At 34.2% G+C, this 11962-nt stretch overlaps 3 protein-coding genes across 3 annotated transcripts in view; 1 reads left to right on the top strand and 2 right to left on the bottom strand.

Annotated features, from left to right (window-relative positions):
* Positions 1-2781: 2781 nt before the first annotated feature.
* On the bottom strand, positions 2782-2976 carry LOTGIDRAFT_69130 (hypothetical protein; the record flags this gene model as incomplete). Its single annotated transcript, XM_009061378.1, has 1 exon — positions 2782-2976. A coding segment is annotated over one exon (195 nt), but the record flags the coding sequence as incomplete, so codon positions are not given.
* A 723-nt stretch (positions 2977-3699) lies between these two features.
* On the bottom strand, positions 3700-4212 carry LOTGIDRAFT_56706 (hypothetical protein; the record flags this gene model as incomplete). Its single annotated transcript, XM_009061375.1, has 1 exon — positions 3700-4212. A coding segment is annotated over one exon (513 nt), but the record flags the coding sequence as incomplete, so codon positions are not given.
* A 6108-nt stretch (positions 4213-10320) lies between these two features.
* Positions 10321-11962, top strand: part of LOTGIDRAFT_164873 (hypothetical protein) — a gene marked incomplete at both ends in the record, with an annotated part of 15100 nt that continues 13458 nt past the window's right edge. Inside the window, 4 exons of the mRNA XM_009061388.1 lie at positions 10321-10324; positions 10788-10888; positions 11029-11157; positions 11500-11647. Coding sequence (XP_009059636.1) covers positions 10321-10324; positions 10788-10888; positions 11029-11157; positions 11500-11647 — 382 coding nt within the window. The remainder of the gene's footprint in view (positions 10325-10787; positions 10889-11028; positions 11158-11499; positions 11648-11962) is intronic.

An 11962-nucleotide genomic window follows, 5' to 3' on the forward strand; every position in this document is an offset into this window, starting at 1 on the left:
ATACTCCGAGAACTGAGATAACTTGCTTTCGAATCCTTTTAAATGATAAATAGATAACTGTCAATTTGGGGAATTTGTCCCTTGGTAAAATTATTTGTACCACCACTTTATTTCTACTAATTTAAAGGGTTTTCAGCTTTTTGTTAAAAAGTCTTCATTATCAAAAACATTGTAAATTATACATGAAAATATTTCTAAAGTATGCTTTTTATATCTATGAATCTTCTTTATCAAATTGATTTGTTTTAAAAGGGTTAATTAAAAACTAAGAGTATTAATTGTTAATTAAGGAGTTTGATTTAGTTTTGGTGTTTGGCTTTATAATTGCTCGATATTATTATTAAAAACCTTTAGAAAGCGTAGGAGACATATTTCTCTAGAATTAGACGTTTATTTTACACATACAGTAGTTTTCTAACAGCTTCCAAAAAGCGTCACAAACTTAAAAACTTTACGTAATGTTTTTAAATAGTTTTGGTGTTTAAAAATTAAAATGGCTGGATCTTTTTAGTTAAAACTACTGAATTCTATTTTTCAAATTTAGCGTTTCCACAGGGCTGTCGCATTTTGAATTTCAACTTTCATTCTGTCCCCTATTTGTACCCTAGTCTCGAGATGCTGGCGCCGTCACTGTAATCAACAGTTTCGTTCTTTAATTAATCCGTTATCTGTAGTTGCCTCCCTTTACATTGCCAACTGGTGTAACTCGTGAAAAACTTAGACCAAGGCCAGAAGCAAGAACTCTTCATTTGTAACTGCTAATGGTGTTTGAGACGTATGTTTGTAGTAATATCTAGGTCTGTACACTATGTATTATACAGAGGATATGATAGTTAAAACAACAGTATAGAACTCTTCCAATAAGGTTTAAGTAAAATATCATAATTCTATATTTATAGCTTTCATGAGTTCAACAGAATTTAACACTGAGCCCATCGTATCACGAATATGGGTTTTGACGTTGTATTTGAATTTGGGCGTGGTCTGGACACGATGCACCGAGTCCGTCTTTTAACGAATGAGAAAAAATGCTATAAATTATTGATAACATGATTGACTAAGGTGGGGCAGATTGGGGAGTGGCTTTCTTTTTTGCCTATGTATTGACGTTGCACGTGCATCACATGTTTCATTTGGTTTATAAGCATGTAATGTTAATTACATCATCTAGTAGGCCAACTGGCTATAGATTTGTCTAAAAATCCATTGTCCAAAAAACGTTGAACCCAGAGACATTTTATGATATTATTAATAGTAATCATGATCATGTTTACTTAATTCAGTGATTGTCACATATTTTTGGTGAACTGTTAATATTGGGTCGCAGTTATATTTGAGACAACAAGTGGGACTGGGTGTGCGTGCTAATTCCCATTACATATTTACACAGTATACAAGTAATAACTAACAAAGAAACTCACTCTAACTGTCAGTCAAAAGTCACGTGATTGATATGCTCTTAATGAAATTAATCATCACTTAATAGAACATTGATTGCATGAAATAGTGGGATAGGTTTTAAATTCTGATAGAAATGATAATATTCGTAATATTCGGGATTGTAAAGAGGTTTTCTAAAAATTTTCATGTGTATCGGAAACACTGATAGCATCAATTTGCTCCATTCTCACTTTCAATCGATATTTATGTCCCCGATACACATACATTTTTTAGAAAAAAACTTTTTTACAATACTTTTAATGATATTTCTATGATCTGTGTAATACTATATTGTACCACAAACTGATTGTCAGAATTTAAAAAACCATTGTTTTTATCAGTGAGTTTAGACAATTTGATGAAAGTCCAATCCAACCAGTCGTCAAGATGCAATACTATTTCACCAGATGTTCTAGTTATAGTCTTATTGTCATCATGAATATTCAATAAACTGATTTGACTTTCAATAATACAATAGTTTACTTTGGGATTGTCTGCTGTTATTAGTGCAATACCACACTTAAAATCCCCACGATTTCGCGATACATTGCACCTCCATATCACATTGTTGTTTCTGAACCTATTCCTTGTGGTATAAACTTGGCGATCATCCTTTATGTCGCTAACACGAAACAAAAATTGATACGAAGCTGGTATGTAAAATGGTTTAGAAATAACCGACCCTAACTGATCTATATCTAAACTAAAATGCTTCCTCACCCACTGTAAATACTGTGCAAACAGACTAAAATCTTTCCTACTTTCACCATGTTCTACTATTTCTATCAAACCAGACAAAGTCTGTAAAATGTTTAGTGTTGTTTTTGTTGAGGGTGAAATATTTGATTCTATTTTACTTGCTAATATACTTATATCACTTGTAATTTCCTTTTCTCTTTTCTCTACTTTACTCCTATTTTCTTCCAAATTTTTCCTGATGTCTTTTTTAATCTGGTCACAACGTTTTCCTACATTAGAAAACAATTTACTCTTTTGTTTCATCTACTTTAGTGCAAGAATCATCACACAAAGATCTCAGTTGTTCAAATGATTCTAATAATGAAGAGCGAGTTTTCTCTAAGTATTTGATTCTGTTTTGAATGATTGTTTGTGAACGTTGAAGGTTTTCTAGGGCTTTATTTCGTGTTTCGTCACATTCTATATCCAGTATTTCATGATCACTATGATGTCCTATAAATATACACTTTGAACACAATCCTATATTACAATCATTACAGTAACGATTCACCTCATCCTGTTTGTGTTTTGGACATTTTGGTCTCTTGTGTGCTTGGCTTGAATTGTTAATGATGATGTTTGTGCTTCATTGTTGAGGAAGACCATAATTTCCACTAGTGTGTAGTTCATAGGAAACATCTTAGCCCCACCTTCTGGAATCTTTACATTCTGTTCACAAAAAGGACAGAGAATATTCTCTATTTCATCACCGATATATTGTTCAATACACCACAAACAAAAGGTGTGTCCACACGGTAAAACTTTGGGTGTCTTGAATCTTGAAAGACAAATAGTACATGCTGGCATGTAACTCACTGAAGCTGTGGCCATTATATTCTTCTGAAACATACACTAGAGATGTCCTAGTTAATAATAGAATATTCAGATATAGAACACACTGGAGATGTCCTTGTTAAAAATTGAACATTCAGATACAGAACACACTGGTTGAAAATACACATGTAGAATATTCAGATAGATATAGAACACAAATGGGGCAGTCAGGTATTCACCAACCAGTCTGATTTGAGACCCAGCACAGTATGAGAAAGAATTCTATGAATAGTCACGTTATGTACTGTCTTGGTTTAGATTTCTTAGAAAATCTTCTTGATTTTTTTCTTATATGGACATAAAAACGATTGACAATATCTGCCCCTACTTGAAATAATATCTCTTTACAGAAGTTCCGAGAAACCGAGAATGAGTCATCTTGTCACATGCTTCAGTTCTCCGAAAAAGACTTCTCACGGGAAATACAAGTCATTCAATGTATAGAAAGCGGCCCCTAATATTAAAATTGGGGTCGGTCAGTCAATAAAAAGATGTGAATATTAGGCGTGGATATAAAACTAAATATTTTTATTAATTGTCATGCAAGTTTAGATTTCCCCAGATGTGACTAGTTAATTCCTTCCCTATAGAGACTATGGTAAAGAAACAATAAAAAAAATTATTTTCCCTATGCAACATTCTGATAAACGATGGATCAAGTGCTACATTTTGATTACTGAAATTTTGTGTTTTGTCACTTAGTGTTTTGTCACTTAGTGTTTTGTCACTTAGTGTTCTGTCACTCAGTGTTCTGTCACTCAGTGTTTTGTCACTTATTGTTTTGTCACTCAGTGTTCTGTCACTCAGTGTTTTGTCATTTAGTGTTCTGTCACTTAGTGTTTTGTCACTTAGTGCTCTGTCACTTAGTGCTCTGTCACTTAGTGTTTTGTCACTTAGTGTTCTGTCACTCAGTGTTCTGTCACTCAGTGTTTTGTCACTTAGTGTTTTGTCACTCAGTGTTCTGTCACTCAGTGTTTTGTCACTTAGTGTTTTGTCACTCAGTGTTCTGTCACTCAGTGTTCTGTCACTCAGTGTTCTGTCACTTAGTGTTTTGTCACTCATTGTTCTGTCACTCAGTGTTTTGTCACTCAGTGTTCTGTCACTCAGTGTTTTGTCACTTAGTGTTCTGTCACTTAGTGTTTTGTCACTTAGTGCTCTGTCACTTAGTGTTCTGTCACTTAGTGTTTTGTCACTTAGTGTTTTGTCACTTAGTGTTCTGTTCTGTCAATCAGTGTTCTGTCACTCAGTGTTCTGTCACTCAGTGTTCTGTCCCTCAGTGTTTTGTCACTTAGTGTTCTGTAACTTAGTGCTTTGTCACTTAGTGTTCTGTCACTCAGTGTTTTGTCACTTAGTGTTCTGTCACTCAGTGTTTTGTCACTGTCACTTAGTGTTCTGTCACTTAGTGCTTTGTCACTCAGTGTTCTGTCACTTAGTGCTTTGTCACTTAGTGTTCTGTCACTCAGTGTTTTGTCACTTAGTGTTCTGTCACTCAGTTTTTTGTCACTGTCACTTAGTGTTCTGTCACTTAGTGCTTTGTCACTCAGTGTTCTGTCACTTAGTGTTCTGCGACTCAGTGTTCTGTCACTCAGTGTTCTGTCACTCAGTGTTCTGTCACTCAGTGTTCTGTCACTCAGTGTTCTGCCACTCAGTGCTTTGTCACTCAGTGTTCTGTCACTCAGTGTTTTGTCACTTAGTGTTCTGTCACTCAGTGTTTTGGCAATTAGTGCTCTGTCACTTAGTGTTTTGTCACTGTCACTCAGTGTTCTGTCACTCAGTGTTCTGTCACTCAGTGTTCTGTCACTTAGTGTTCTGTCACTTAGTGTTCTGCCACTCAGTGCTTTGTCACTAAGTGTTCTGTCACTCAGTGTTTTGTCACTTAGTGTTCTGTCACTCAGTGTTTTGTCACTGTCACTCAGTGTTCTGTCACTCAGTGTTCTGTCACTCAGTGCTCTGTCACTCAGTGTTCTGTCACTTAGTGTTCTGTCACTCAGTGTTCTGCCACTCAGTGCTTTGTCACTTAATGTTCTGTCACTCAGTATTTTGCCACTTATTGTTCTGTCATTAGTGTTTTGTCACTTATTGTTTTGTCACTTAGTGTTCTGTCACTCAGTGTTTTGTCACTTAGTGTTCTGTCACTGTCACTTAGTGTTTTGTCACTGTCACCAAGTGTTCTGTCACTGTCACTTAGTGTTCTGTTACTGTCACTGTCACTTAGTGTTCTGTCACTGTCACTTAACGTTTTGTTACTTAGTGTTTTGTCACTTTTTTTAGGCATTCTGTGATCTAGATGTATACAAAGCAGCACTGCATTCACGACGGGACTATCGGTTGTATACCGTTGCTTAAGAAATATTCCATGCATGCAAATAAAAAAAAACTCTCCTGGGCGTCGTGTCATACCATAGGTTGCAACTGAAATGTGACTGATAACGATAAAATTCTCAATTTACAATTTCCGTTCATTACTTTTCATTTCATTTCGTTTCTAGTTTGTTTTTTTTTTTGTTTTTTTACTAACGACTGAGTGCATTCGGTGGGAATGGAATCTAAGAGACTGGTGGATGATGTCTAATTGTGATGTCACTGTGTCTTATAAAAACATAGAAATAAAACACGCGAACTAAGTTAACCGACATTTTCAATTACTAGACCAAACAAAATCAGTCAAAATTTAAGGAAAGTCATAACTATTTCTTAGCCCACAAATCACATGTAAATGTATTTTTTGATTGGCTGTATATGCTCTGGAAAATCTGATATGTATATGTAAATGTGAATCAGCCAAAATACAAAATAATCGGCGATTATTCAAGATGGCGACGCCCATGAAACGATCTTAGCTCTAGGACGTCCTAAAAACAGTGTTAAAAGTTAAATGAATTGCCATGTCTTTCTTGAAAGCCGTTGCGTCGAAATCTCTTTTATCAGTTTTCGGGTTTCGAAATGGAAGCTGGCGAAGATATTCCATCATTATTTCACAGGCGCAGATCACGGGGGAGGGGGGGGCTCACACACAGATATAATATTGAAATTTAATCATTGAGATGTGTTTATACCGAAATAACAGTTACATATTTATTGAGGTGTAATTCCAAATGCACCAATTTTTCGAAATTTATCTTTAGTAGGCCCACTGGTCCAAATTACAAAGTTTTAGGGGCCAATTTATTCTAGGAACTTCTGTATTTTGTTTTTGATTGTTGCGAGATGTCAGAATTGGCAAAATTTAAATCTTCAATTAACACAAAACCTGTAAATATTAGCCGTGAGCATCAGCATTTTCAAAATCCAACAGAATCCCTATAAAATGTGGAATGGGTCTCATTTCCTGTTTTGTCTTGACACAATTCTGTATAGAATTATAGCATCATCATCATCATCATCATCAATATCATCATTATTATTATTCCATTATTATTATTATTACTTTATTATTATCTGAATAATGATTAAAGAAATACATGAAGCTCAGTTTGCATGTTATGATAAATTAACGATTCAAAGCTATTATTAAACACTGGCGTGAAAAACACAAATCAAGGAACAATTTATCCAATGAACGTGCTTCTACTTTCTACTTTTACTTTCATTTTACGCTCCAGTCCTATTTCCTAGAATTTATGCACATTGACTAATACTAAGAACTGATTAGCTAACTCATCAGAATTGTGAAAAAGATCTGCTGAATAGGTTATCAAGTTATATTCTATTAACGATAATGTAAGCAGTGGAGAAAGGTAGGAAGTTGAATTATTTATATTGTTTTATATCACAGCTTCTATTCATAGAGCTATATGACATTATTTAGGCTAAATTTATATCTTTTATCTTGTAAAACGTTCGTAGGCCCTACATCAATTTAAACGTTTTGATTTTGGACTCATATCTCGACATTAAATTATTTCAACTTCATAAATTAAAAATTATGAATATTTCCGATCGCCACACCTTCAATTTTTATATTTATCTGTTTAAAATCTTAAATGGTAATGTACCTCATAATCTATGTGATACATTTAAAAAATATAATACGCCTTGCACACCACCGTCTGGAAAAAGCGTCAAGTTGTTCGGATGGGACAATAAACCGAGGCCTGTGATATAGGCTGTGCACGTTAAAGATCCCTCGACAGTTGGAAATTGAAAAGAGAGAATGCTAATGCCGCTGTCCTGGCAAAAATCTCTATTGTAGAACAGAGTTTAAAACATGTTGAGCGTATGAAATGCTCTGTATCCAAATATAAGTAGGTAATTTCCTATCAAATTGATACATTCCAATGCTGAGTCTCTACTTGTGACCTAGGCCAGTGCTTCTATAGAGAGTATCTCTTATAAAACCTTGTACCCACTAATTCAATTTTTAAAAATCCAGCTTTGATTTTCATTTGTTTCTAGTTCACTTCTTACTCCTGACTGGGCCAGTGCTTCTGTAGAAGATAGTTTTATGTAACACCTTTTACGAAATCTACAAAATAGTCTCTATTAATATCGTTGAAGATTGAATATTGTGTATATAACCTATTATAATGGTGTTATGTTATAGATATAGTATAAAACTGTAGGCTATGTCTCATGCCGTGTCCAACCAGCTATCAGATACTGACTGTGTGAAACAGGGTTTTGAAAGGACTCAATAAAGTTTTTTTCTTTACATGTGTAAGGTATAGCTCTATGCAATACATAGAAATGTATAAGTACTTATGATTTAATGAAATGAATAAAAACTTCGTGACATGCGATTTGTACTAATACATGCAATGGTGAACAAAATAAACTTGAAATATCGCCATTACAAAGAATTTAATTGTAGTAGATAAAGAAATAGACTGCCTTAAAGGGACGACTGCGCCATTTTGGGGGGTTGATTTGAGTCTTGAAAATATGTAAATAGTCTTCAGAAGTACTAGGAATGAACGAAAATCGCATAATTCCTTCGAAGAACTATGAATTTAACTCACTTTTTTCTATGTATGGATTTCTATAACTCAAACGCGGATAATTCTGGAAACACATGAATTTGAAGACCAAATTTCTACAGTAAACTGTGAACACTATTACTGTTTGAGTTAACTAAAAACAATTCCCGGTTTGAGACTATAGTATGATTGGTAAAACAAAATGGCGCATCTGTCCCTTTAAGATTATAATATCAATTACATGTATAAGATTATATCATTGAAAAATATATAAATGTTGAGAAATAAGACAGTTAAGCTATATATAACAAAAAATGAAAAAAATATGAATTTCATTATGAAATATGACGATTAGCACAAATATCTGGTCTCTGGGGCAATGGAAGTTTCCTGAGGTCAGATTGCCCTAACTATTTCTATGTGTATTGTGTAGTCATTCAAGTGTGGGTCGTCTCCTGATCACTGCGTATCGGTACATTAAACATGTCAAGTTACATAGGTTTACATTTTGGAAATCAAGGGGTGGAGGTGGTAGGTCATTAACTATTCCAATATTTTTCAACATTTAAAGGGCCAGGTGTGTCATTTTAGGGGGGTTGATTTTAGTCCTGAATATTTGTAAATAGTCTTCAGAAGTACAAGAAATGTACGAAAGTCACATTATTCTTTTAAAAATATTTCAAACTAGGAATTTTACTCACTATTTCTATGTCTTTTCTATATAACACAGTCGTCATATTAAGATTCAAACGCAGATAATTCTGGTCACACGTGGATTTGAAGGCTAAAATTTTGATGGAGCTGTGAACACTATTACTGATCAGCTCAACAAAAAACGTTCAGTTTCTGAGACTAAAGTTTGATTGATCAAAAAAATGTCCTTTTAAAGGTATAAGACGAAGTTAGTAATAGCATTGTGAAGATGCGAAAGGATATTCTATTTTTAATTGTCCTATCAGATGTAACAAAAGAATTATTGATATATCTTAAGTGCATAGAAATCAATAACATGTATTAAAATTACTTGTGACGTGGTTTAAACATAAATGTCTATAATTGTAACCAAGGAGTAGGTCCGATTAACCAAAATGAAAACATAAGTAAGAAGGAAGTTTGTATGATTTAGTAGTAGGTTAACGTAGACCGCTATCGGCAATGAACTAGTTAACGAAGACCACAGGTTCGAATGTTGTGCTTAGAAGTTTATGCGAGCCTACCTTCCCTCATCTTCACAAAGTCGAGCTATTACGAACTTTGTCTTACACCTTGACTGCATTAGCCAACTTTCTTTTGTCACAGAAATTTGTAAATGCAGGGATTTGATTGGGTCGTAAATGAAAGTTAGCAAATACAGCCAATCAAAGGCTTCGACAGAAAGTCCTTCGGTTCAAGGCTCTGATTGGCTGTATGTGCTAGCGTACAATCCAATCGAATCGCTGCATTCAAGAAAGTTTGTTATTACATTCAAGGTATAAGACGAAGTTCGTTATAGCTTGACATTTTAAAAATAACCTTCCTTACTATCGAGCCTAGAGTCGGTTAGTCGCTTCTTAAGGTTCCAGTACATAAGTGTGCCTGCCAAAATATACTTAACTCGACAGCCTATGCCTGTCTCGAACAAAACCGAAAGTAAAATTTGCTGTACTACTATATTACATCATTGTGATCATTGATTATTAACAAAGGCTACAGTCATTAGCCCAAACGGGAAGATCAGAGAAAGGAAGTTATTGGTGCTATCTTGCCGAGAAATGTAGCTATAATTAGTATCGTATATCAATTATCATCAATGCTTGGCAAATATTGCACTGAAAAGTTATGGACTCACTCCACTAATTCATTCGCCATCTCTTCCCATGTTAAAACACGAAATTCAACCTTCTAAAACTTTTTCCAGAAATCTCGTTGAAAGCTTTCTAATATGTCGAATGAAAGCCTGACCAATCCTTAACGTCTCCTAAAAAATTCAATACACGATGACCATGAACATTTTGAGCTACTAAAATTGAAAGTAGACTACTACCGGTTATACTCATCTGCTAGAGTTTGGCAGTTCACAAAACGACTATTTTTAGAATTAGCCTTCCGCCTTTAGGTCTCACATCATCTCACCAAATCTTAAAGATAATGCAATTTCAGACATCAAATTCCAAAAAACCAAATTACCCCAAAATAGGCATGCAAAAACCCCAACAGAGAGAGAGAAAGACGATTTCTTAAAATAGTCTGGACTACATTCGTACAATCATTTGCTTAAAATGTTTTAGTGGAGTGAGTCCTTTATGGTCCGAATTCTAGAAGTAGTTGTTTAAAAAAAAATGACATTGTTTATCGTTGTGTTTCAGTGAACTAAGATTTATTCTGATATATTTCATTGGAAACAAAACCAACCATGGGTATGTCACATGTTTATACCTCTCGTACAACATGATATGATCAACATACAGATTAATATATATATCATATAAAATATTTTCAGAATTGTTGTGAAATATGTTATTTAATTGATGTTTATATGAAATACAACATGATTGACCATGGAATCTTTCGCTCCGTTTTAATTAGCTTTTATTTTTAATATAGCCACTTCAGTTAGGATCTAACGACAGCCCTATTAAATGTTAGTCAAATTAACCTTGTGACCTAACTCAATGACGTCTGCTTGAACCAATCTTTAATCAAATTTTCTATCCTCTTTAGCACTGGAATTTTGTGAATCGATGTTTATCAAGTTACCAGAATTTTGTTCAAATTTAAATAAGACTGTCAAAATACGTAATGAATATTTTTTTAAAACAATTTTGCTGTTGATATTGTCACATCACGCTAAATTTCATGCTTCTTATCATTTAAAATCAGATGAAGCATCGGATGAAGATTTCTGTGAAATTGAATTGCCTCCAATCATAGATCAATTGAAACGTCTACTAGAACAATATTCAGATGGACAGATTATTAAGGTAATATATATTGATATACTTGTATTGTTACTATTGTGTTGAAATATCTTCGTCCATCTAGGCCGGGCTTTTGATTGTGAAAGGTGAAAAATCAGCTGGTAAGCAATATTATTTAAATCACCATCTTTGATTTTAACCAGGAACTGATACAAAATGCTGAAGATGGTGGAGCTACAGAAGTTAAGTTTCTATACACTGGTAAAAAACATGAAGAAATTCAATATTCAATGAAAGCATGGAAAGAAACACCAATTAAAATTGCTATGCAGGTAATCAAGCATTGATTAACGTTATGACATCATTCATGTTAATTTACATTCAAATAATCTTGTGGTAATCTGATTATTTTACTATTATAATAGATCTATTGTATCCTGTTAAAAGGAATAAATTATGACAACTTTTCAACCTAACTTGTAATTTGTACACATTGTGGTCTGATTAAGGCTTTTTTTTTAATTAGAGTTGCTCCCCTTCTAGTCCGACATAGTTGCATTCCTTTGTTGTCTGGAAGTGAATCTGTGCATGGGCAAGAACAATGAACAATAGGCTGTACTGTTTTATCTTACTGACCTCTCGTCCATGATTGTCCACGATTGTTTACTTTCAAGGCACCTGCTATATGTGTACACAACAATGGTATATTTACTGATAAAGATTGGAAAGGTATTGCTGCCATACAGTGTAGTCAAAAAGAAAAAGAACCTTTGAAAGTTGGTAGATTTGGATTGGGATTTAAATCCGTTTTCCATTTAACAGGTAATGCTCAGTTTTTCTCTCGACTCACTGTCCTTACATTTTATCTGAACATACACCTCACATCCCAACACTTTATCTGAACATACACCTCACATCCTCACATTTAATCTGAACATACACCTCACATCCTCACATTTTATCTGAACATACACCTCACATCCTCACATTTTAACTGAACATACACCTCACATCCTCACATTTTAACTGAACATACACATCACATCCTCACGTTTTATCTGAACATACACCTCACATCCTCACATTTTATCTGAACATACACCTCACATCCTCACATTTTAACTGAACATACACATC

Source organism: Lottia gigantea (genome assembly GCF_000327385.1).
Source record: "Lottia gigantea unplaced genomic scaffold LOTGIsca_48, whole genome shotgun sequence".
Lineage (NCBI taxonomy): Eukaryota > Metazoa > Mollusca > Gastropoda > Lottiidae > Lottia > Lottia gigantea.